At 40.3% G+C, this 27723-nt stretch overlaps 1 protein-coding gene, 1 long non-coding RNA gene and 1 other non-coding gene across 8 annotated transcripts in view; all 3 read right to left on the bottom strand.

Moving 5' to 3' along the window:
- The window catches only part of EPS15 (epidermal growth factor receptor pathway substrate 15), a 190932-nt gene that overhangs the window by 161601 nt on the left and 1608 nt on the right, over positions 1-27723 (bottom strand). For 4 of the 6 annotated variants that reach the window (XM_027537284.1, XM_027537291.1, XM_027537282.1 and 1 more), the window contains exon 3: positions 23058-23150. The exons of the other annotated variants lie outside the window; for them this stretch is intronic. In XM_027537284.1, coding sequence (XP_027393085.1) covers positions 23058-23150 — 93 coding nt within the window. The remainder of the gene's footprint in view (positions 1-23057; positions 23151-27723) is intronic. 6 annotated transcript variants of the gene reach the window in all.
- On the bottom strand, positions 203-305 carry LOC113890590. The gene has a single exon (XR_003510550.1). It is a non-coding gene; the product is annotated as a U6 spliceosomal RNA (small nuclear RNA).
- Positions 9872-22111, bottom strand: LOC113889901. Its single transcript, XR_003510372.1, has 3 exons — positions 22102-22111; positions 14581-14585; positions 9872-10374 (listed from the first exon to the last, which is right to left on the bottom strand). It is a non-coding gene; the product is annotated as an uncharacterized LOC113889901 (long non-coding RNA).

Here is a 27723-nt window from a genome sequence, read left to right as displayed (position 1 = left end):
TAAAGGAATATAGTCAAAATACTATGTTCAAAAGTTATCTGGATTAGTTTTTTATTTTCCCTCGGAGTGGTTATTTTACTTATTTAAATATAGTTAAGTTTATTTCTATCTGTTTATGTTCAGTTTTAGGATCCCTTTCATCCTTGTGGATTCAATTTGCTTTTTTGAATATGTGAAAGCTGACACTGTCCAAAAGTCAAATCCAAACACAGAACACTTCACGAATTTGTGTGTCATTTGAATGTAGGAGTTATACCAATTTTCTCTGTATTGTTCCAGTCTTACTATACATGCTATCAAAGCAGGAACACCTCCAATTTATTTTTCAACCTATTTGATGCTATTGAAGTGTGCCCCCCTTCACCCACACACACATCCTTCACTGAAACTGCTCTCGTCAAAGTCATCAGTGACTAATATTTTTCTGTTCTCATCTTAGTGGACGTTCCACACTCTAAGTAAACCTCTCCAATATTCTTGAAACAGTCTCTTCTCTTGCTTTTTGTTATCCTACTCTTCTGGCTTTCCTTTCATTCCATAGGCCTCTCCTCATTCCCGTTGTCTATTCAACCACCCTAAATAAAATGTGTTACCCTTCAGTCCTCTTGGCTCCCTTCACTTCCCTCTGTGTTCTCTCTCCCTAGCTGATCTCAGTCGTTACTAAACCTTCAAATGCTGATTATGCTAATGACTTCTAAATTCATATTTTCATCCCAGACCTCTCTCCTGGTCTCCAAGCTTATAACCAACTGCCTAATTGACACCTACTTGGATATCTCACTGACATCTTCAGTTTAACAAGTCTAAAATAGAACTCCTCATTTCCTGGCCAAACCTGCTTCCCCCAGGCTCCTCCCTTTCAGCAGATATCACTTCCATCTGTTGGCTGCTCTAGCCAGAAACTTAGGAGTCATTCTGATTTCTTTATTTTCCTCAACCACAGTGTCCAAGCTATCTACAATATATGAAAATTTTACCTCCAAAAATATGTTGAATTCGTCCATTTTTCTTTCTCTACTTCAACCACTTCACTCATCTCTCACTTGGACTCTTCAACTATCTCATAATTGGCCTCTCTTTTGTCCCCCACACATTCATTCTCCATTTAGTAGCTGCTGCTGCTGCTAAGTCACTTCAGTCGTGTCTGACTCTGTGTGACCCCATAGACGGCAGCCTACCAGGCTCCCCCATCCCTGGGATTCTCCAGGCAAGAACACTGGAGTGGGTTGCCATTTCCTTCTCCAATGAATGAAAGTTAAAAATGAAAGAGAAATTGCTCAGTCGTGTCCGACTCTTCAAGAGCCCATGGACTGCAGCCTACCAGGCTCCTCTGTCCATGGGATTCTCCAGGCAAGAGTACTGGAGTAGGGTGCCATTGCCTTCTCCGATTTAGTAGCTACCATGACGTTTTTCAACCAGTATGAAAAGGCAAAATGATAGGATACTGAAAGAGAAACTCCCCAGGTCAGTAGGTGCCCAATATGCTATTGGAGATCAGTGGAGAAATAACTCCAGAATGAAGGGATGGAGCCAAAGCAAAAAGAATACCCAGCTGTGGATGTGACTGGTGATAGAAGCAAGGTCTGATGCTGTAAAGAGCATTATTGCATAGGAACCTGGAATGTCAGGTCCATGAATCAAGGCAAATTGAAAGTGGTCAAACAAGAGATGGGAAGAGTGAATGTCGACATTCTAGGAATCAGCGAACTGAAATGGACTGGAATGGGTGAATTTAACTCAGATGACCATTATATCTACTGGAGATCAGCCCTGGGATTTCTTTGGAAGGAATGATGCTAAAGCTGAAACTCCAGTACTTTGGTCACCTCATGTGAAGAGTTGACTCATTGGAAAAGACTCTGATGCTGGGAGGGATTGGGGGCAAGAGGAGAAGGGGACGACAGAGGATGAGATGGCTGGATGGCATCACTGACTTGATGGACGTGAGTCTCAGTGAACTCTGGGAGTTGGTGATGGACAGGGAGGCCTGGCATGCTGCGATTCATGGGGTCGCAAAGAGTCGGACACGACTGAGCGACTGATCTGATCTGATCTGATGATGTTTTTCACAACCCAGATAATCATGATGGTGTAATCACTCACCTAGAGCCAGACATCCTGGAATGTGAAGTCAAGTGGGCCTTAGAAAGCATCACTACGAACAAAGCTGGTGGAGGTGATGAAATTGCAGTTGAGCTATTTCAAATCCTGAAAGATGATGCTGTGAAAGTGCTGCACTCAATATGCCAGCAAATTTGGAAAACTCAGCAGTGGCCGCAGGACTGGAAAAGGTCAGTTTTCATTCCAATCCCAAAGAAAGGCAATGCCAAGGAATGCTCAAACTACCACACAATTGCACTCATCTCACACACTAGTAAAGTAATGCTCAAAATTCTCCAAGCCAGGCTTCAGCAATACGTGAACCGTGAACTTCCAAATGTTCAAGCTGGTTTTAGAAAAGGAGGAACCAGAGATCAAATTGCCAACATCCACTGGATCATTGAAAAGGCAAGAGAGTTCCAGAAAAACATCTATTTCTGCTTTCTTGACTATGCCAAAGCCTTTGACTGTGTGGATCACAACAAACCGTGGAAAATTCTTTAAGAGATGGGAATACCAGACCACCTGACCTGCCTCTTGAGAAACCTATTTGCAAGCCAGGAAGCAACAGTTAGAACTGGACATGGAACAACAGACTGGTTCCAAATAGGAAAAGGAGTACGTCAAGGCTGTGTATTGTCATCCTGCTTATTTAACTTATATGCAGAGTACATCATGAGAAACGCTGGACTGGAAGAAGCACAAGCTGGAATCAAGATTGCCGGGAGAAATATCAATAACCTCAGATATGCAGATGACACCACCCTTATGGCAGAAAGTGAAGAGGAACTAAAAAGCTTCTTGATGAAAGTGAAAGAGGAGAGTGAAAAAGTTGGCTTAATGCTCAACATTCAGAAAACTAAGATCATGGCATCTGGTCCCATCACTTCATGGTAGATAGATGGGGAAACAGTGGAAACAGTGTCAGACTTTATTTTGGGGGGCTCCAAAATCATTGCAGATGGTGATTGCATCCATGAAATTAAAAGACGCTTACTCCTTGGAAGAAAAGTTATGACCAACCTAGACAGCATATTAAAAAGCAGAGACATTACTTTGCCAACAAAGGTCTGTCTAGTCAAGGCTATGGTTTTCCCAGTGGTCATGTATGGATGTGAGAGTTGGACTGTGAAGAAAGCTGAGCGCCAAAGAATTGATGTTTTTGAACCATGGTGTTGGAGAAGACTCTTGAGATTCCCTTGGACTGCAAGGAGATCCAACCAGTCCATCCTAAAGGAGATCAGTCCTGGGTGTTCATTGGAAGGACTGATGCTGAAGTGAAACTCCAATACTTTGGCCACCTTATGTGAAGAGTTGACTCACTGGAAAAGACCCTGATGCTGGGAGAGATTGGGGGCAGGAGGAGAGGGGGACGGTGGAGGATGTGATGGCTGGATGACATCACCGACTCAATGGACTTGAGTCTGGGTAAACTCCAGGAGTTGGTGATGGACAGGGAGGCCTGGCGTGCTGCGATTCATGGGGTCGCAAAGAGTCGGACACGACTGAGTGACTGAACTGAACTGAACTGATGACGTTTTTGAAAAGAAAATAATAGTACAAGCTTACATTTATTAGGTGTTTCTTAAGTGCCAGGAAGTGCTGTAAACACTTTATATATGTTTAGTCCTTACAACCATTCTATGAGATAAGAACCGATTTACCTCAATTCCATAGGAAAGGAAACTGGAGCCCAGAGAGGTTAATTGCCTAAGGTCACACAGCTGGTAAATGGTAGAACTTAGGCTTGGACTCTGGAGAAGGCAATGGCACCCCACTCCAGTACTCTTGCCTGGAAAATCCCATGGACAGAGGAGCCTGGTAAGCTACAGTCCATGGGGTTGCTAAGAGTCGGGCACGACTGAACGACTTCACTTTCACTTTTCACTTTCATGCATTGGAGAAGGAAATGGCAACCCACTCCAGTGTTCTTGCCTGGAGAATCCCAGGGGCGGGGAAGCCTGGTGGGCTGCCGTCTCTGGGGTCACACAGAGTTGGACATGACTGAAGCGACTTAGCAGCAGCAGCAGCAGCAGGCTTGGACTCAGACTGAATCTCCGGCCTTCATGCTTATCTACCACATTATACTGGATCATGTTACTACCCAGCCTCAAATACTTTCATGGCTTCTCTCTACACAGGGACTAAATACCCAACTCCATTCCAAGGTCCGCTGATCCTGTGCCATGCTTCCTGCTTACCCCTCCAAACTCATCTCAGGCTGCTTCCCTTTCCTTCACTTCCCTCCAGCAACCTGACTTGTTTTGTTGTTTTCCAGCTTCCTTGATCGTAAGCCCTTTCTTACCAACAGGCATTACACATCCTCTGCCTCAAACACTCTTCTCTCTGGCTCCTTCTCATTCTACAGACCTCACTTGAATGATCTGTCCTGAGAGAATTTCCCTCACCATGATATTTCTTAAACAGCTCCTTTCCTGGTATGTTCTATTGAAGCCCCATTCTTGTTTTCTTTTAGCCCTTAAAACAATTTGTAATTAATTATTTATTTGTAAATAAACAAGTTTTGTTTTATTTTGTTTTCTCTCTCTTCCCTACTAAAATTAAATGCTGTGAAGGCAGAGGCTGTGTCTGGTTGGTAAAAAATTGCTTTTTACCTCACTTTTGTGTACTCAGAGCTTACACAGTGCCTAGTTCATAGAAGGAACTCTAGAAAGATTTGTTGAATAGACATACCTTTTTCAACTTCATAGCTTCTCTTTACTTGTATTTTCTGCTTCCTCATCACTTTAGTTTGTCACAGCCAAGGCTCCATTTTCTCCTACACTTACCCTTAACCTCATGACCTCTCTCTTTAGTTATAATTTTTATTGCTGTTAATGGCCTCAATCACTTCATGTTTTCCAACTTGAATCCCTGAGAGAGAAATATTGATTTGTCCAACTCATTTTTTAGAAGCCAGGCAACATTTACAGGCTGTTGGTTGCTTGCCTTTGGGTCAGATTCCCGGTCCTGGTCCAAACAGCTGTGTTGGGCAGGGTGTGGGTGGTCTGCACTGTGCTGCTCCATTTCCTTTCTGGGACTCTTATCTTGAATCATAGCCCAGAAAATTGTCAGGCCAAAGTTTGACTGCCCAGTGAAGTGTTCTAAAGGAGTTTGATGATGATTCAGATTTCCCCTAAGGCAGTACTGTGGGTGAGCTCTATGGGCTCTGGGTTCCCAGGGCACTTACCAAGCAGTGCCTAAAGACTTATGGAGCACTTAGCATGTGCCAGGCACTCCGCTTTACATGTACTCTCTCGTTTCAACCTCACAACATTCAGGTGAGGTCAATAGTATTATAATCTCCCCTTTACAGGTGAGGAAACTGAGATTCAAAGAATTTAGTCCCTGGACCAAAGATCAAGATATAGTAAATGGCAATTCCCAGATTCTAATTTAGATTTGTCTGACTCCATAGCCCATCCTCCTTACACTACCCTAGACTATTTACCTTCTCCTTATCAACCGTGTCACCTTGGTCAGGTTACCTAATGTATGTGACCTTCTATTTCCTTATCAGCAAAATGAGGATATTAGTACTTAATTCATGGGATTATTATACATTTATAAGCAATAATAATCTATTCCAATAAACATAGCAGCCACATTAATATATCTCAGCTTAGTCTGAATCTAAATTTTCATATGTGAAAAGCAGAATTATCAACTTCAGTTGTCCATAAAGAACAGGATCTCCTGTGAGCCTTTATCCTGCTGGCAAGTATTCCTGGTCCAAATTATGAAGACATAGGGCTTTGAGAGAGAAAACAGTCACTCTCTAAGGAAATAGAGCAATTCATTGTACTTTGGAGATGACAAAGAACCTACACTCAACCTAGTCATAATGTAGCAGAGTGGAAATGAGTCAAGTGTTCAATATAGAGATTTGAATCTGTATCTGACAAGGATAAGACTTTCTCCAAGGCCAGAGCATTTTACATTTTGAGTTGGCAAAAAAGTTCACTTGTGTTTTTCTATAGCATCTTACAGAAAAACCCAAACTAACTTTTTGGCCAACCCAACATTATCTTATTTAATCCAACCACAACTTTAAGAGGTTTTCCAGTGGTTAAGTATCTGCCTTGCAATGCAGGGGACTTGGGTTCAATCCCTGGTCAGGGAATGTCCTATATTCTGCAGGACAATCAAGCCCACACACTACAACTAGAGAGTCCATGCACCCCAACTTAAGATTCTGCATAACACAACAAAGACTCAACATACTGCAACTAAGACCCAATGCAGCCAATAAAAAAAAAAAAACTAAATTATAAGATGAGACATCATGAAACTTCTAGAAAAAAACATAGGCAAAACATTCTCTGACATAAATAGTAGCAATATTTTTTATATCAGTCTCTCAAAAGCAATAGAAATGAAAGCAAAAATAAGCCAATGGGATCTAATCAAACTTATAAGCTTTTGCACGGCCAAGGAAACCATTTAAAAAAAGATAAACTACAGCACGGGAGAAAATATTTGCAAACAATGTGATTGACAAGGGCTTAATTTTCAAAATATGCAAACAGCTCATATAACTCAATAACAGAAAAACAACCCAATCAAAAAATGGGCAGAGGACTTAAATAGACATTTCTGCTAAGAAGACATGCTGTGCTATGCTTAGTTCCTCAGTTGTGTCCGACTCTGCGAATCCCATGGACTGTAGCATGCCAGGCTTCCCTGTCCATGGGGATTCTCTAGGCAAGAATAATGAAGTGGGTTACCATGCCCTTCTCCAGGGGACCTTCCCTATCCAGGGATCAAACCCAGGTCTCCTGTATTGCAGGCAGATTCTTTACCATCTGAGCCACAGAGAAGACCAAAGAGGACATACAGATGGCCAATAAGCACATGAAAAAATGCTCAACATCGTTAATTATTAGAGAAGTACAAATCAAAACCATTTCACATTGTTCAGAATGGCCATCATCAAAAAGTCTACAAATAGTAAATGCTAAAGAGGGTGTGGAGAAAAGGGAACCATCATACACTGTTGGTGGGAATATATATTGGTGAACTAACTATGGAGACAGTATGGAGCTTCCTTAAAAAATTAAAAATAGAGTTACCATGGGAGCCAGCAATCCCACTCCTGGGGAAAACTCTAATTAAAAAAGACACATGCACCCCAGTGTTCACAGAAGCACAACTTACAATATGGAAGCAACCTAAATGTCTATCAACAGATAACTAGGTAATGAAGATGTTATATAATACATATATATGTGTATATATAATACACGTATATAAATAATGAAATACTACTCAGCCATAAAAGAGAATGAACTAACGCCATTTGTAGCACCATGGATGTACTTAGGGATTACCATACTAAGTGAAGAAAGTCAGACAGAGAAAGACAAGTATCATATGATATCATCTATATGTGAAATTCAAAATATGATAAAAATGAACCTATTTACAAAACAGAAATGGACTAACAAACATAGATAAAAAACTTCTGGTTACCAAAGGGGATAGCAGGGGGAGCCATAAATTAGGAGTTTGGGATTAGCAGATACAAAATTCTATAATACAAAATAGATAAACAACAAAGTCCTACTTTATAGCACAGGGAACTATATTCAATACCTTATAATAAATTGTAATAAAATGAATATAAAAAAATTATATATGTATAATTGAATCACTTTGCTGTATACCAGAAACTAACACAACATTGTAAATTAACTATACTTCAAAAAGAAACAAAAACAGAAGTGGAAGTTAAAGATGAAAATGAATGAATAGCACATTGATGGTAGGAGTGACTGAATATGTAGCAATTACTTTACATGAAAACAAATTAATCTCACTAACTGGATTTTTAAAAATTATATCTAACAATAAATTGGTTATCAGAGACACACACACTTAAAACATAAAGAGATGGAAAGACTAAAAATAAAAAGATCAAAAAATATACACCGGGGAAATATGAACTGGGTTGTGGCTGTAGTATCTGTCAAAGAGGGATTTTAGTTTCAAAAGAGAACAAGTGATGAAGTTATTACATACTCATAGAAGAAACAGTAGGCAAAATGCAATAGGTAAAACACATAGATGCACCTAACTTTACAGTCTTAAAATATGCAAAACTGCAGGGAGGAATATTATAGATAAATGCATAATTGTAGCAGAAGGTTTTAAGATTCCCCTCAGAAATTGATATATCAAGGCTTAAAGTATAACTACCATATTTCATCAATTCTACATTTTATACAAGACTGGCTCGAAGATGATTAAAGACATAATAAATGTAAAAAGTAAAATTATAAAAGAAAAACATAGACGTCTGTTATAGTTTGTGACTGAGAAGAATGGAAAAGCAAAACCTAAAAAGTGCAAACTGTAAGATAATAATATTAATGAATAATAAAGATTTATATTCACTGAAAGACACTGTAGACAAAGTAACTAGATAAGAGAATGAGAAAAGATATTTGAAATTTTTAATATACAAAATTCCTGCAAATAAATAACAGGGCAGCAACCCCTAGAAAAAAAAAAAAGCAAAAAACAAGAACAGAGAGGAAACCCAAAAGTCAAAAGGCTTATAAAGAGATGCTCAAAAAATCAGTGAAATGTTAATTAAAACAGAAATGTACTGTACTTTTACATCTATTAAACTATAAAAAATTGATAATGCCCGCCAGTTGGGTTGTGGGGATGCTGAAACCCTTATCCATGGTGGTGGAAGTATGGACTAGTATAGCCGCTGTGGAAAGCAATCTGACACAAATTATGCAAATTAAGAACTCATATTCTATGAGCCTACAGTGGCACTCCTGGGATATATCTCAAAGAAGTTCTTATGCAGACACAGAAACATATTCATTGCCGTATTATTTATGATGGTGGTGACTTGATAACCTGGCTGTCTGTCACTGGGAGAGTAGACAGCTAAAATGTGATAAATGTTATATCATGAAATATTATGTAGTAATCATCAGAAATAAATTAGATATGCACACAACCACATGAATGCATTTTATCTTTACAGTGGTGCTAATGGTAAAAAACCCACCTTCCAATGCAGGAGACATATGAGACTTGGGTACAGACCCTGGGCTGGGAAGATCCCCTGGAGAAGGGAATGGCAACACATTACAGTATTCTTGCCTGGAAAATTCCACGAACAGAGGTGCCTGACAGGCTATAGTCCTGCATGTGGCCATGGGGTTGCAGAGTCAGATACAACTGAGTACACAGCACACATACCTGATATATATTATATATATTATATATATAATATATATATAATATATATATTATAATAGTTTCAGTTGTACAACACAGTGATTCAATATTATACTATATTTAAACTTATTTAAACTTATACTATATTTAAACTTATTACAAAATAAAGGCTACTTATCACCCCTTCTTATCCATTCAATTGTTGATGGACACTTAGATTATTTCCATGTCTTGGCTATTGTAAATAATCCTGCTGTGAACATTGGGGTGCATGTATCTTTTTGAGGTAGTTTTCATTTTCTTCACGTATATACTCAGGAATGGAATTGATGAACCATACAGAGCTCTCTTTTTAGTTTTTGAGAACCCTCCACACTGTTTTCCATAGTGGCTGCACCAATTTTATTCCCACAACATACTACAAAATACTAGAGTTCCCTTTTCTCCACATCCTCACCAACATTTATTATGTGTTCTTTTTGATGATAGTCATTCTGACCAGTGTGAGGTGATTATCACATTGTGGTTTTGATTTGCATTTTTCTTTTTTTTTTGGGGGGGGGGGGAGTTAAATAACTGAAATATTTATTTAGCACTGGAGAAGTAAATTCATAGTTGCCCGTGGGTGGCCATGTACAACAGAGGATAGCTGACAAAGTCTGCTTAATAAAATATACAACATATTTTTTCTTATGCAAAATCAGCAACAATCTGGGATAATTCAGATTTATTATGGGGTAACTGTCAAAAGTTTTTATCTGTGACAATAACGATGAAAATCAACCCAGAGTCCATTCAGCTTTATCTGGCAGATGGAAGGTACAATCCTAGGGCAACAGAATTTTCAAAAACAGTACAGCTGACAAAGTGTAAAAAGGTTCTAATTACTTAGTGACAACATGAAGTGTTCCATGGAGAACTGTGTCTCCTAAATCTCACATTCTTAATACCTATCACCTTTACCTTTCTAGGTGTCTTTCAGTCTAACACATATCTACCTGCTGATCCTTCAGATACAAAGTGTCTTTACATCCCAAATGTTATCAGTGCTTCCCCGCCACACCCTCCCCCCTGCATTTTTCTAATAATTAGCGATGTTGAACATCTTTTCATGTGTCTGCTGGACATCTAAATCTCTCTGGGAAAATGTCTTTCTTCCCATTTTTTTTCCTTCCCATTTCTTAATCAAGTTGTTTATCTTTTGATATTGAGTTATATAAGAAGTTTATACATTTTGGACATTAATCCCTTATCAGTTATATCATTTGCAAATATTTTCTCCCATTCAATAGGCTGTCTTCCGTTTTGTCATTAGTTTCCTTTGCTATGCAAAAGCTTTTAAGTTTATTTGTTTATTTTTCACTTTGTTTCTTTTGCCTTAGGAGATAGAGCCAAAAAATATTGCTGTGCATGGAACTCTACTCAATGTTATGTGCCAGCCTAGATGGGAGGGGGATGTGGGGGAGAATGGATACCTGTATATGAATGGCTGAGTCCCTTTGTTGTCCACCTTAAACTATCACAACATTGTTAATTGGCTATACTACAATAAAAATTAAAAGTTAAAAAAAAAAGAATAGGCTTCTTGTCTTGTTCCTGATCTTAAGAGGAAATGCTTTCAGTTTTTTACCCTTAAGATGGTATTATCTGTGGGTTTATCATATATGGCCTATATTATGTTGATATATGTTCCCTCAGAGCCACTTGATGAAGATGAAAAGAAGAGTGAAAAAACTGTTTTAAAACTCAACATTCAAAAAACTAAGAGCATGGCATCTGGTCTTATCACTTAATGGCAAATAGAAGGGGAAAAGTGGAAGCAGTGACAGATTTTATTTTCTTGGTCTCCAAAATCACTGCTGGTCGTAACTACAGCCATGAAATTAAAAGATGCTTTCTCCTAGGAAGGAAAGCTATCACCAACCTAGACAGCATATTAAAAAGCGAAAGCATCACTATGCCAATAAAGGTCCATATAGTCAAAGCTATGGTTTTTCCAAATTAGAGATACCAAGGGAACATTTCATGCAAAGATGGGCACAATAAATGAAGAAATGGTATGGACCTAACAGAAGCAGAAGATATTAAGAGGTACCAAGAATACACAGCAGGACTATACAAAAAAGATCTTCATGACCCAGATAAACACAATGGTATGATCACTCACGTAGAGCCAGACATCCTGGAATGCGAAGTCAAGTGGGCCTTAGGAAGCATCACTATGAACAAAGCTGGTGGAGGTGATGGAATTCCAGTTGAGCTATTTCAAATCCTGAAAGATGATGCTGTGAAAGTGCTGCACTCACTATGCCATCAAATTTGGAAAACTCAGCAGTGGCCACAGGACTGGAAAAGGTCAGTTTTCATTCCAATCCCAAAAAAAAGGCAAGGACAAAGAATGTTCAAACTACCACACATTTGCACTCATCTCACATGCTAGCAAAGTAATGCTCAAAATTCTCCAAGCCAGGCTTCAACAGTACATGAATGGTAAACTTCCTGATGTTCAAGCTGGTTTTAGAAAAGGCAGAGGAACCAGAGATCAAATTGCCAACATCTGTTGGATCATGGAAAAAGCGAGAGTTCCAGAAAAATATCTACTTCAGCTTTATTGACTACACCAAAGCCTTTGACTGTGTGGATCACAACAAACTGTGGAAAATTCTTAAAGAGATGGGCATACCAGACCACCTGACCTGCCTCCTGAGAAATCTGTATGCAGGTCAAGAAGCAACATTTAGAACTGGACATGGAACAACAGACTCGTTCCAAATCGGGAAAGGAGTACATCAAGGCTGCATATTGTCACCCTGCTTATTTAACTTATATGCAGAGTACATCATGCGAAATGCTGGGCTGGATGAAGCACAAGCTGGAATCAAGATTGCCAGGAGAAATATCAATAACCTACATAATCTATATGTAGATGACACCACCCTTATGGCAGAAAGTGAAGAAGAACTAAAGAGGCTCTTGATGAAGGTGAAAGAGGAGAGTGAAAAAGTTGGCTTAAAACTCAACATTCAGAAAACTAAGATCATGGCATCTGGTCCCATCACTTCATGGGAAATAGATGGGAAAACAGTGGAAACAGCAACAGACTTTATTATTTTCTGGCTCCAAAATCACTGTAGATAGTCACTGCAGCCATGAAGTAAAAAGACACTTGCTCCTTGGAAGAAAAGCTATGACCAATCTAGACTCCTATTAAAAAGCAGAGACATTACTTTGCCAACAGAGGTCTGTCTAGTCAAAGCTTTTTTTTGTTTTTTCCAGCAGTCATGTATGGATGTGAGAGTTGAACTATAAAGAAAACTGAGCGCCAAAGAATTGATGCTTCTGAACTGTGGTGTTGGAGAAGGCTCTTGAGAGTCCCTTGGACTGCAAGGAGATCCAACCAGTCCATTCTAAAGAAATCAGTCCTGGGTGTTCATTGGAAGGACTGATGCTGAAGGTGAAGCTCCAATACTTTGGCCACCTGATGTGAAGAACTGACTCCTTGGAAAAGACCCTGATGCTGGGAAAGATTGAAGGCAGGAGGAGAAGGGGATGACAGAGGATGAGATGGTTGGATGGCATCACGGACTGGATGGACATGAGTTTGAGTAAGCTCCAGGAGTTGGTGATGGACAGGGAAGCCTGGTGTGCTGCAGTCTATGGGGTTGCAAAGAGTTGGACATGAGTGAATGACTGAACTGAACTGACTGATGGTTTTTCCAGTAGTCACGTATGGATGTGAGAGTTGGGCCATAAAGAAGGCCAAGTGTCGACAAATTGATGCTTTCAAGTTGTGTTGCTGGAGAAGACTCTTGAGAATCCCTTGGACAGCAAGGAGATCAAACCAGTCAATCCTAAAGGAAATCAACACTGAATATTCACTGGAAGCTGAAGCTCCAATCCTTTGGCCACCTGATGCAAAGAGCCAACTCATTGGAAAAGACCCTGAGGCTGGGAAAGATTGAAGGCAGGACAGGAAGCGGGCAGCAGAAGATGAGATGGTTAGATAGCATCACTGACTGAATGGACATGAGTTTGAGCAAACTCCAGGAGACACTGAAGGACACGGAAGCCGGGAGTGCTGCAGTCCAAGGGGTTGCAAACACTCAGACATGACTTAGCAACTGAACAACAAAAACAAATACCAATTTGATGGTAGTTTTTTATCATGAATAGATGTTGAATTCTGTCAAATGTTTTTTCTGTGTTTATTGAGATGATCATATGATTTTTATCTCTCCTTTTGTTAATGAAGTATATCACATTGATTGACATTGAACTATCTTTGCATCCTGGGAATAATCCCACTTGATCACAGTGTATGGTCCTTTTATATATCATTGGATCTGGTTCTCTAATATTTTGTCAAGAATCTTTGCATCCATATTCATCAGAGATGTTGGCTTGTAACTTTCTCTTTCTGTAGTGTCTGTGTCTGGTTTAGGTATCAGGGTAATTGTGGCCTTTTAGAATAAATTTGGGAGTGTTCCAACCCCTTAAGTTTTTTGGAATAGTTTGAGAAGGATAGGTATTAACTCTTCCTTATATGTTTAGTAGAACTCCATATAAAGTTGTCTGGTCCAGGACTTCTTTTTGTCTTCTGGCTGCCCTAGGTCTTCATTTCAGTGCATGGACTTTCTCTAGTTGCACAGCATGGGCTCTAGTGTAAGAGGCTCGGTATTGTGACTTCAGACTTAGTTGCTCCACAGCACGTGAGATCCTAGTTCCCTGAGCAGAGATTGAACCCCTGTTCCCTGCATTGAAACATGGATTCTTAACCACCAGACTACCGTGGAAGTCCTCCAGCCCTGGACTTTTTTTTTGCTGGAAGGTTGTTTTTCTTTTTTTTTTTTTAATTACAAATTCAATTTCACTGTTAATGATTGGTCTTTTCAAACTCTCTATTTCTAACATTAATGCATTTTATTTATTAGACTGGCAACCCTAAAGCATAGATTCCGTACACCAGCCCCGCAGCCCCGAGACAGTATTCAGACTCAGCACCTGAAGCCTTGCTCTTTTTCATCATGAGAAGACTCTTATGATACAGAAACAGGTGTAAAGATGAAAAGTGCCAGGATATGCTACCCCAAAATATGCCACTTTGGCATAAGGGTTATTTTGAGCTAAAGGGACTTGAAAAACAGAAGATACAAAAGGGACACTTTGATCTCCCCTTTCCTCCTGAACACATGAGATAAAACTCCCACATAGGAGCTGCCCTTCACATACCAGGAGAAAAGAAACAGTCTTATCAAACTGAGACCAAGAGAATTCTACCCAAACTGACATTGTTAAAATAATTCTTATCTTCCTTCAGCCTCCCTGTACATTTTAGTTACTTCTCCACAATTGACTCTCTTTGTTTAACCTGTATTAAAGCATTTAGGTTTTGCCACTTCTTTGGGTCTTCATTTCCTTATGAGGGCTCCCTTGTCACATAAAACTTAAATTGAATAAATTTGTATGTTTTTCTCTTGTTCATCTGTCCTTTTATCTTTACCTTGCCCCACCCCACCATCCCCACTCCATGCCTGCAATATCACATGTAATTTCAGTCCATGAAATAGAAGACTCACTTTAGTACAAACTCTATTTCCAAAAAGCTTCTGATATCCTTTGGGGCCACATGTATTTAAACAATTCATACTTATTTGGATTTTAGAAAGATAGCTCTAAATTGATGCTTTTGAACTGTGGTGTTGGAGAAGACTCTTGAGAGCTCCCTTGGACTGCAAGGAGATCAAACCAATCAATCCTAAAGGAAATCAGTCCTGAATATTCACTGGAAGGACTGATACTGAAGCTGAAGCTCCAATACTTTGGCCACCTCGTGCAAAGAACTGACTCATTAGAAAAGACCTGGATGCTGGGCAAGATTGAAGGCAGGAGGAGAAGGGGATGACAGAAGTTGAGATGGTTAGATAGCATCACCAACTCGATGGACAGGAGTTTGAGAAAGCTCTAGGAGTTGGTGATGGACATGGACGGGGAAGCCTGGCATGCTGCAGTCCTGGGGTCAAAAAGAGTTGGACACGACTGAGTGGCTGAACTGAACTGAAGATAGCTCAGCACTTTTCTTTATATACTACAAATAACCCAGCAGGATCTAGAGTATGATCCCATAAGCAATATAGCAGAGGAGTAAGATGTGGAGATCATCTTCCTCCCCACAAATACATTTGCATGTGGAACAACTCCTACTGAAGACCTCAGACTTCATCTGTCTTACATTACATTCTCAGGCTCAGCTGAAGACCCTGAGAGGGAAGAGGTAAAGTTTTGCCTCCCCTGCAAAGACACGTTTCCCAAACCAGAATATTCCAAAGATTCTAAGGCCCAGAAGCTACAGCAGACTCCAACCTACAGGAAAGAAGGAAGAAGTTGTTGCTGCTCCTCTGCGACTTCACCACCCCATTCCTATCATCCAGGTGCCGTGCTTTTTGACACTGAAATTTGATTCATGCGTATCTTTCTCTGGGCTTCCTTGGTGGCTCAGATGGTAAAGAATTTGCCTGCAGTGCAGACAAACCAGGTTCAATCCTTGGGTCAGGAAGATCTAGAGAAGGGAAAGGCTACCCACTCTAGTATTCTTGCCTGGGAAATCCCATGGACAGAGGAGCCTGGCGGGCTATAGTCCATGGGGTTGCAAAGAATTGTACATGACTGAGTGACTAATATTACTGTGTTCCAGACCCAAATGGGTAGCCCTGTGCTATCATATGATAATTGTGTCTGGGCTTGATGCTCCAGCTAGACTAGGATTGGTCATCAGTGTAGTCCTAGTTAAATGAAGGAAGGAGTCAGCATTAATTCTCACAGCTGAGTATGCAAATGTGAAAAATGAGGCCCAGAAAAGTTAGATTACTTGTCCAAGTTACAACAGTTGGTAAGTAAGTAGGGCCAGGAATCAACGATGGTGACCTTGAGTACCTGGCAACCACATTAGTTAGCTTCTTAATATGAAGAGGTTGTCACATGTCACTCAACTGCTTGTTGGTATATTTTTTGAGAAAATTTTTAAAAGAGGAAAATTACCTTAGGATTATTTTCATTAAAAGGGTATTTTTTTCCAATGTGGGCCTTGTCTACTATCTGTATTCAATAGTAATACTCACTCATTCAACAGTCTAATGCAATGGAAGGATAATCTTTGGAACCAGACAAACTTGAATTCAGATACTCGCCCCGTCCCTCACAGGCTGACCTGAGCAAGTGACTTCCCTGCTCTTAGCACTTCCTGTATCTGTAAAAAGGAGATAATAATGGTATCCTCTACAATGGCTTCTCTGAGGGTTAAATGAGCACATTGCAGGAGCTGCTCAAATTGATAGGAAAGTGCTTTGTGATCTGTAAAGAGCTATGTGAATGCGTATAATGATGCTGTGTGCCAGTGGTATAGAAAAGGTAAACATAAAACCAGCAAACCTGCAAACAAGTAGTAATTAATTAAAAAATTAGGGCCCCAAACAGCAGAGAAGCAAAAGGAGTTTCACAAAATATTACTGTTTAAGAGGAAGTCCGATTTTGCTTTTAAGTGCTTGATACACCTGCAAGAAGAACACATCAAATAGCATTGCCCACAAATACAACTATCAGAACTGCTCAGTAAATACCAAATAATATAGACATTAAAATAAAATAAAATCATTGGATATACTGGAATAAATTGAGAGTGAGGCTTGAGTTTATATAGAAGGTCTTTTACTGTCAATTAATTTTATAAATACCATGAAAATGATAGTAGTAATAGCTACTACTGGTTGACTGAATATTTATATCAGGCACTTTATGCTGCTGCTTCTGCTGCTAAGTCACTTCAGTCGTGTCTGACTCTGTGCGACCCCATAGACGGCAGCCCACTAGGCTCCCCCGTCCCTGGGATTCTCCAGGCAAGAACACTGGAGTGGGTTGCCATTTCCTTCTCCAATGCATGAAAGTGAAAAGTGTAAGTGAAGTCACTCAATCGTATCTGACCCTCAGCGACCCCATGGCCTGCAGCCTTCCAGGCTCCTCCGTCCATGGGATTTTCCAGGCAAGAGTACTGGAGTGGGGAGGCACTTTATAGACATCACTAATTTAATCCTTAAAACAACCTCATGAAACAGGAATTATCACTCCCTTTCCATTGACAAGAAAATAGAAGCCCCCAAAGGTGGTGGGACATTCCCAAAGACATATAGAGCAAAGACGATGGGATAGAAATACAAATTCAATGTCATTCAAAAAGAGCAAGTAATTTTGCTTCCTAGATTTTACCAAAACTCCTGAACATTCTTCCTTCTAAGCAGTATCATTTGCCTCTGAGTGGGGACCACCTTTTACCCAGTTATAGTTCATCCTTCTGGTCAACACGGACTTCTACATTTTCACCCAGAAATGCTCTTTCATCATCATCTTCCTTCAGCTGCCTGTCATTTCCTGGTTCCTCAGCAGAATCTTCTTCACTTCCCTCTTCTTCAGTTCCCCAAATGTCATATTCCCTTTCCTCTTTCTTCTTGGCCTCTTCTTCCCATTTTCTTTTTTCCATTTCTTCATACAGTTCTCTCCATTGCTTCTCTACATCTTGTTTAGAGTATGGAATTTCAAAATAGTAATTTACAGATGCTATAAACAAAGTTAAGTCACTTTGGAAACATCTGGCATCTCCCCACACACTTAAAGATTTGTGGTGTGGTGTGGTGTTTATTTACATACAAATTTTTAGTATGTGTGGAGTGGAAAGAAGTATGTGTGGAGTGGAAAGAAGTATGTGTGTGTGTATAATTTGTTCGTAAATAAAATTGGTTCAGATTCAACAAACATTTACTGAATGCCTACAGCACTGCCAAGCATGGTGTGAGACAATATACACATGCTTTCTATTCCTTACAACAATGTACAAGGTCCCATTTTCTAGGACTATGAGGTTCAGATTGATTAAATGACTTGCCCAAGCTATACAGTTAGTGAGTTGTAGAACTAGAATTAGAAATCAGGTTTTCTGGTTCTGAGTTTGACCCTCTTTCTGCTATATCACTGTAAAACAGTTTTTATGAAGCTCTTTGAATTTGCTTTTGAACTGTAGCAAGTACAAACTTGCAGTCAGAAGTAGAATGTCTGTGATCTCTAATGGGTCATCCAGGTTCTAGAACTTGATCCTTAGAACCATTATAAATTTTACTGCTCGAGGGCCCTTAAAGAAAGGACAGAGTTGGAACTCCTCTAGGTCTTTAATCCTCAACACAGAGAATCTGGGCCAAATAGTCTTTTAGCCAGTCCTGGGAGACAAAGCTAGATTGAGAAACGGCATGCCCTATAGGCTGGGGCCCTTGACGATCCTACTGGGAGGAAATGCTTGACATCTTGTTGTGTTTGCCTCATTATTGTGTTGCGGGGGCATACTCTCTCTTTCAGTCAAGCCTTCTTTTTCTTGTGCCTGGAAAGCACTGGCCACAGTTAACGTCTCTATTTCTTTACTTCCCTCTTACTGCTCTATTCACTGATCTGTTTCTACCCTCCATTCTTTACCAAAGCAGATCTTGCCAAAGGTAACCAAACTCTACCAACTCCTTAAGCCCGCCTGGACCTATAACAAGCCATTGAACCATTTCCTTTTCATTGGACCTCATCCAACTCGTACCTTCACTATCCTCCTTTCTGTATTTTTATGTGATTACTCTCTTGCAAACATCCTCAACTTCCTTGCCCTTCCCTCCCTTAGTTGGAAAGTGAAAGTGAAGTCGCTCAGTCGTGTCCGACTCTTTGCGACCCCATGGACTGTAGCCTACCAGGCTTCTCTGTCCATGGGATTCTCCAGGCAAGAATACTGGAGTGGGTTACCATTTCCTTCTCCAGGGGATCTTCCCGACCCAGGGATCGAACCCAGGTCTCCTGCATTGGAGGCAGACGCTTTAACCTCTGAGCCACAGGTCCTCAAATCTGATTAATTCCAGTTTGCCATGCCTCCACCTAAGCAGAGAGAATGACTAGAGAAAATAATGAAAACAAACTGATTCTCCTCATTTTAAATTCATTAAAACTGAACTCAAGTGAGACCTTAGTGCTAACTGGTGAGCCTACCATAGTTCTGTGTTTGATTCATTCTCCTTTTCCCCTGGAGCCATGTCGGGCTAGCAAGGTTTTCTCGGGGCTGCGCTGCATTTGGCTATAATTCCTACCCAACCCTCCTTTCCCTTTCCCCTTTCAGAAGTGCCTATTCCTACACCCTCTAAATTCATGTTACTAAATTCAGTGGTCCATTCTAAGTCCTCATCTTCATCTTCCCCAGGCATTACCTGCAATAAGTCACCTACATTTCTAACACCATCTTGGTGTCTGTCTGCTTCCCAGAGAATCCAACTACATGGACTGTCACCACCATGTCTACCCACCTGCCTGTATTTTTAACACGGTCATTCCTTTTTTCCTGTCATTATGGATGAAATAGCTGTACTCCTATGGGAAGCCAGTGCACCTTGAGCACTAGATCTCATCCACTCTCATAGTCTCAAGTATAGTGCTCTAGCAATTCTCCTCTTTTTCTCCAATATTGTTTTTCTCTTTATTGCATCATTCCCATTAACACAAAAGCAGGCAGATTGGTCAAAAAATCTTGACCAACATTTCCTTTTACCTGCCACCCTGTTCTCTCTACCCTTTTTTTTTTTTTTTTTTAACCACAAAACTCCTCAAAACACTAGTTTATACTTATGTCTCTGGTTCTTCTTTCATTCTTTTTCAAACCCATTTTTTTCCCTGTACCACTTCACTGAAACTGCTCTTGTCAGAGTCACTAATGAACTCCATGTTATTAAATTCAGTGGTCCATTCTAAGTCCTCATCTTCATTGACCATCCAATACAATTGATCCCTCCTTTTCCCCTTAAAATGCTTTCTTCACTTGGTCTACAGAATAGTCTTCTGGTTCTCTTCCTACCTCATTGGCTACTTTTTCTGTCTTCTTAGCTGGTTCCACTTTCTCTTCCTGATCTCTAAATACTGGGGTGCTCCAAAACTCATCGGGATTCCCAGATGGCTCAGGTGGTAAAGAGTCTGCCTGCAATATGGGAGACCCGGGTTTGATCCCCGGGTAGGGAAGATCCTCTGGAGAAGGAAATGGCAACCCACTCCAGTATTCTTGCCTGGAAAATTCCATGGATTTAGAAGCCTGGCGGGCTACAGTCCATGGGGTCGCAGAGTTAGACAAGACTGGGTGACTTCACTTTCTTTCCAAAGCTCATCCTTGAATCTTCCTTCTATACATACCCTCTCCATAGGGGATTTCATCCAGAGTCATGGGTCTTCAAGTATTACCTGTAGGATGATGACTCCCAAATATACTATTATATCTCTTATTCAGGTTGTATCCAGTTGCCTCATTAACATTTAGATTTCTAATCATCATATCTGACTTAACATTTAATAATATGTTATTTGTTTCTGTCCCCACTCCTACACCAAATATGCTCCTTCCTGTTCTTCCCTATCTCAATAACTCCACCCTTCTAATCACTGGAGTCAAAAACTTTGGAGCCATCCCTCTTTACTCCCGCTCATATTTTGTATCTAATCCATCATTCCTGTGAATTTTGCCTTCAAAATGAATCTAGAATCTGAACATTTCTCTGCCTTCGCCACCACCACTCACTTCTGCCTTTATTCTTAGAGTCTTTTGCAACACAGCAGCCAGAGTAACATATTCATCTATGAGCCAGTTCATATTACTCCTTTGCTAAAAATGGCTCCCCATTTTATTCAGAGAAGTGGCGGCAACTACTCTCTTGCACTCAGCTCTAGTTACATTGTCCTTCTTACTCTTTCTTGGACAAGCAAGTTATGCTTCTATTTCAGGGATTTTGCATTTGCTGTTCTCTCTACCAGAAGGCTTTTCTTCCCAAATATCTGTGTGGTTTGCTCCTTATTCCTCCAAGTTACTTAAATGTTGCTTACTCAACAAAGCCTCTCCTGACCGAAGAGCAAAATCCCCATGATGACAGGCCTCTCTCTTGCTTTCTTGTCCTCTGTAGTTTATCTCACCATCTCATCATATATATTTACTTCTTTGTATGTTTCTTATTGGTCTCCCTTGAATGTAAGCCCCATGAGGGTGGAAACTTTTCTGTTTTATTTCACTGGCATATCCCCAACAAATACAATAGTACTTTGAACAGGTACTCAAAATATTTGCCAAGTGAATATACAGGTTAATAATAATAAGTACCATTTATTGAGCAATTACTATATGCCTGTCATCATGGGGATTTTGCTCTTTGGTCAAGAGAGGCTTTGTTGAGTAAGCAACATTTAGAGGCTTCCCTGGTGGCTCAGATGGTAAAGTGTCTGCCTGCAATGCGGGAGACCTGGGTTTGATCCCTGGGTCAGGAAGATCCCCTGGAGAAGGAAATGGCAACCCATTCCAGTACTCTTGCCTGAAAAATTCCACAGACAGAGGAGCCTTGTAGGCTACAGTCCATGGGGTCGGAAAGGGTCAGACACAACTGAGCAATTTCACTTTACTATATGCCAGGGACTTATAAGATAATTGCTGTCGTATTCACAATTCATAGATGAGGAGACTGAAGAGGTTAAATAACTTGCCTAAGACCCTACAGCTAACAAGTAATAGAGCCTGGATTTGAACCTAAGCAATCTAGCACTAAAACTCATGTTCTTAACCAATATGTAATATTACTTCAATAAAACAATGTTAGATGATAACCTCAAAATTAAAAAAAAAAACAGACTAAAAAGCGTTAAAATGTCTAACTTTTATTTTTTCTATGGTGACTCTATCACTGCCTCTTTGAAAAGTTTAATTACTAAAGTTCTCTCAAAAATCTCTCTTTGATGCCTGTGCTTTGCTACTGCTCTAAGTATGGGCCTAGTCTCCTTTAGGGCAATCAGGCATTGGTCACAAACCTGCTTCAGTGGCCCTTCCTGCAGAACCAGGAGGTCTGGATGAAGGGCGGCTCCGTTAAGAAGCCATTGTCCCAAGTATCACTCCACCCATAAAATAGTTCTAGGAGACCAGGGAAGCTGGTAGACAGCACAAACCTTGCTTCCTTCTCCAAATCGTCCATCAGAAATGGCTTCGGTGGCTCCCTTCAAGGTCACTATACTGTGAGCAGGGAATGTGACACAGAAGGTGTGTGCATTCTGACTCAACAAGTTAAAGGTTGTGTGTGACCTTGCACAGTTTATATATACTCTCTGAATCTCAATTCCTACATTTGAAAAGTGGGAATAAAAATACCTGCCTTGTGACACATACACTATTGATACTAGGTATGAAACACACAACTAATAAGAATACACGGCAGTAGTATAGAAAACTCTAATGAACTGTGGTGACCTAAATCAGAAGGAAATCTGAAAAGAGGGATATATGTATATGTATCAGTTTGGTTCAGTTGCTCAGTCCTGTCCGACTCTTTGCGACCCTATGGACTATGCGTAGTTGATTAATTCTGCTGTACGGTAGAAACTAACACAACATTATAAAGCAATGCTACTCCCATAAAAATTAAAAACAAACGAACAAACTCTAATGTCTTGCTGGGTTGTTTTAAGGGCTAAGTGGGGAGACTTTTGGAAATGTTCATAGAGTTAGGTACAAGGTTTTAGGTGTCCAGTGAATACAAATTCTTTACCCTGACTTTCAGGGCCATGTAACCAGCAAATGAGACAATGACTACGAGACTGATTTTTTAAATGCAGAGAACAGTGCACAGCTGAGGAGTCAGACATCTGGAAATCCATATGAGTGAATATCTTACTTTTCTTGTTCCCCAGGTCATATTTCCAACCTCCTCTGCAAACTCTTCATCATTTGTAGGAAGGAAATTGTCAAAGATGCTGCCTGATTTCACCTGATGAAATGGAAATGATAGGATTATTAGAACTAAGTCGACCAGCTTAAAAAATATCAATGGGAAGCTTTGCAAAATGCATATTCCCAGGCCAGGAGCCCAGAGATTTTAATCAATAACTGAGGTGGAGTGAGGGAATACAACAGTGATTAAGAATAGAAAAGCTCCAGAATGCTGTACCACCTTAGCTGATCTGCTCTAGAAATAAGTTACGTTACTGTTTCCCAAGATGCTATGTCCCCCAAGCCTCTGACAACTCTTTCAGAGGGTTGTGAAGAAATCTCCGTCACTCTGTCAGGCTCCAAATTGCTGCCCAGTGGCTCTCGCCCCAGTTCAGATTGACAGCATCTACCTCTGCTATCACTTATACATGCCTTTTTAAGGTTCTCTCCTCAATATAGTCAGAAAAACTAAAAGAATACAAGGAAAAGAAAAGGTTTGACAAGAAGTGTGAGCACAGTTCTCTACCATATTTCTCTATTTTCTTAAAATAATATACTTAATATTTACAATTACAGAAAAAGATGAATTAGTCAATGGTGTATAATAATTTCAGTGTTCATTGGACTTCCCTGGTGGTCCAGTGGTTAAGAACCCAAAATTCCATTGCAGGAGGCACTGGTTTGATCCCTAGTCAGGGAACTAAGATCCCACATGTCATAAGGAGTAGCTGAAAAAAGTACTTTCAGCATTTATCAATGATAAAGAAATAGAATAGAAAGAGCAGAGGTCATGGAGTCAGACCAGCTCAACCACATACTATCTGTGTGACTTTGGGGATGTTACTCAACTCCTCTGAGCCTATTCCCTCATAGTTCAGTTCAGCTGTTTAGTCGTGTCCAACTCTTTGCAACCCCATGGACCACAGCATGCCAGGCTGTAGTCCCTGTCCATCACCGACTCCTGGAACTTACTCAAACTCATGTCCATCGAGTCAGTGATGCCATCCAACCATCTCATCCTCTGTCATCCCCTTCTCCTCCTGCCTTCAATCTTGCCCAGCATCAGGGTCTTTTCCAAGAAGTCAGTTCTTCACATCAGGTGGCCAAAGTATTGGAGCTTCAGCTTCAGCATCAGTCCTTCCAATGAGTATTCAGGACTGATTTCCTTTAGAATGGACTGGTTGGATCTCCTTGCAGTCCAAGGGACTCTCAAGAGTCTTCTCCAACACCACACTTCAAAAGCATCAATTCTTTGGTGCTCAACTTTCTTTATGGTCCAACTCTCATAATTGTATATGACTACTGGAAAAACCATAGCTTTGACTAGACAGACCTTTGTCAACAAAGTATGTCTCTGCTTTTTAATATGCTGTCTAGCTTTGTCATAGCTTTTCTTCCAAGGAGTAAGCGTCTTTTAATTTCATGGCTGCAGTCACCATCTGCAGTGATTTTAGAGCCCAAGAAAATAAAGTCTGTCACTGTTTCCATTGTTTCCCCATCTATTTATTCCCTCACAAGTGAAGTATTAAAAATAACTCCCTTGCAGTGTTGTCATGAGCATTAGAAATAATACAGTGTTTATAACAGTCATAAAACACAGTGTTTATAATAGTCATTTGATAAATTGTAAGTTATTATCATAATTTTTCAGTATCTGTATATGTTTCAAAAGAAACACAGGGGGGTCATTCTGGATTTTTAAACTTCAGCACTATGTTAAATAAATCAGCAAATTAATTGTGTGAGAGCAGTTGTGTGACCAGGAGAAAGTTTGCAGCATGTGTTATCCCCATAGCCTCCCTCTGAAGGTTTGAAAAAGTTTTGTTTTGCTTTTTTAAATAAGAAAGAAGTTTATTTGGCTTACATCATCTCACCAAACCTGCCTTCAGCAGAAAAATAAATGACAAAATAGCCACTTTGGATCAGATCAGATCAGATTTGGATAGAGATTGTTAATTTCCTCTGAGCAATTTGAAAAATCTGTTTTAATAATTTTTTATGAAACTTTACGATTTTTTTCTTTGGGATTGTTTTTTTCTTTTTTGAGTTGGATGTTTTGTTTTTCTTTTTTGAGTTGTTAGAGTTGTTTGAGTTGGTTAGAGAACTGCTCATTTTTTGGCTCTTCCATTTTTCCTACTCCACAAGAAATGTTTCCAATCTCCCCTGTTCTCTTTGGTGCTCCTTTTCCTCCAGCCCCCTTACACTAAACTCTGCCTCCAGCTGAGAATCAGGACATGACGGCCAGTCCTGCTGGATAAACCTCACTACTGGAGGGACCTCAGTCTACTCTATCCTCTCTGTGTCTCCATGTTTTTATCTGGACAATGAAAGAAAATATAACTTCCATGTTTCCTTCACACACTTCTCAGGAGAGAACTTGTTTGAAAGACTTTCGTGAGACTATAAAGCCTAAAAAATTAATTCACTGAAAGTTACCTAGTTTCCTTGATGTCCCACTTGAATCATAAAATGGAAAAAGTATAGATTTAGCCACTTACTAGCTATGAGATCTTGACAAGTCATATCACCTCTCTAAGGCCTCCACTTCTTGGTCAATAAAATGAAGATGATAAACCCTACCTTCAAGCCCTATAGGGCTGTGACACAGACCATATGACCTAAGGAATGTCAACGTGCTCTGCATTATGACTGCTAGGCTGTACTCCTTCAAAGATCATAAGGAGTCCCAAAACTAAGAGAAAGTGTTTTCTTTGTTCACTACCATCTCCTCGAGCCTCTGTCCCAGTGAAAGACGGCAGTATCTTCCGCCTAAGGGGAAAGAAAAGGAATTTTGTATGGAAGAGAGCAGGCTGGATCGGGAACTAAGCAGAAAGGTTAAGAAACTTACTAGGCTAGGACCTGATGCAGAGGGTGATGGGTTCACAGAGCATTTGGAAACCCAGGCTGGAGTAGAGCCAGTGAGCGAATCCCGCCCATTTCCACGCTGAGAGTCACTAGGCTTTCCAGTGAGATGCAGGGACCCTGTGGTGAGCTGGATGTGCTGGGTTGGCTAAGTGAGTAGGGTGGAGTAGGACTTGGGAGTGCCAGACCCAACTAGAAGTTAACAGGATGCCTGCAAGGGTGATGTCAGCATTGTGCAGAACTGTGTTACAAGAGGAAAAATAGATAAAGAGATCTTGCTGGAGTTTCAGAAATGTTGTCTCTCAAGATTCATCCCAGACCTGCTGGATCAGAATCTGCACTTTATTAAGATCTGAATGATTCATATGCATATGACAGTTTGAGAAACACTCCTTCAGCACGGTTTAAATTCTCAAATAGGAAGTTTTGCCTATTGGGGGAGGAAGATAGAACTCAGAGCAATTACTGCCAAATAATTTTAAAATTTTGTAGATGAACAAAGATACTGTTTAGTGTGTGCCTTAATGTTTTCTATGGGAAAAAAACCCAACACATTTTAAGGAAACAATCAGATTAGGCATGTTAACATGACCACATATTTTTACAAGATGTAGAAAGTTCCTATTATTAAAAGGGACAACTGAAAAAAAAGAGGTAATGGGAACTTGTAGAGAGTGTATCCATATTCTTCAGATAAGAAAGCAAACAAAGAAGAACATATGTCCCTCTGCTCTTTCTTCTTTCCGTCTCTCCTGAACCCCTACTGTGTACCTGGTAATTTACCTACCTCATCTCCTTACACTTGTATGCTGACGTCACTGAATCAGGAAACCAATAAAGTTGAAATAAATAATCCAAAAAAACGTCAAATAGTGGGTGTCTGTTCAAGAGACCTTTAGCAGCCCTGAAGTGTAGAAATCACTGGTCGGAGACAGAGATTTCCCTGGCCCTGAAACATTCCAGAATACACCCAATAACCAGTGGCTTCACTTTCTAGAGGCTCCATTGTACACTGGATGTAGTCAGTAAAGGACTTAGGCTGACAGGTATTTGAATCCTGCTTCTCCCATACACTACCTGTGTGCTCTTGGGCACATCACGTGACACTTCTGATTCTTAATTCCCTCAAATATAACATGGGGTAATAATAAGCCGATAGTAATATTTACTTTTCCTTCCTCTCCAAAGGAATTCCAATACTACATAGATTGTAGTTTCCAAGAGGTCTCCTGGGCTAAAGTTTTCCCTCTGGGGCGTGCATTTGAGGTACTGTGTTTCTCTCGAGCTGGGGAAGAATCATAACAGGTCTCGTTGGAAGAAAACAACAATCCGACAGCCTGAGTTTCTGAGCCCCCCTCTTTCCCTTCCAGTCAGAGCCAGGAAGGGGGAGGTGAAGTCAGGATTTGTCATCATGGCTGGGACAATCAGCCCCAACATCTCTCTGCGGATTTTAGCATTTCAGAGTTTTACCACATCTCTGATTCCCTTTTATCTCCAGAACAACCCCCCAAGATTTATATAGGACCAGACTAGCAATGCAAACTATTAGAACACTGAATCTAGCCTCAGAAAGGCCTGTACTCAAATCCCAGCTTCTCTGCTTACCAGATGTGTCTTCGGGCAAATTAGCTAACTTTTCTGAATGTCAGTTTCCACATTTAGGTACAGGGGATTTCATAGTGAGAATTAAATGGCATTTGCAGAGTCCCTGAAATAGAGCTTGGTATAGGGTAGAGACTCAGTAAATTTTAGCCATTATAATTATCAGG

This window comes from Bos indicus x Bos taurus, chromosome 3 (assembly GCF_003369695.1).
Source record: "Bos indicus x Bos taurus breed Angus x Brahman F1 hybrid chromosome 3, Bos_hybrid_MaternalHap_v2.0, whole genome shotgun sequence".
NCBI classification, from domain to species: Eukaryota; Metazoa; Chordata; class Mammalia; order Artiodactyla; family Bovidae; genus Bos; species Bos indicus x Bos taurus.
This window is presented reverse-complemented; position numbering and strand designations above follow the sequence as displayed.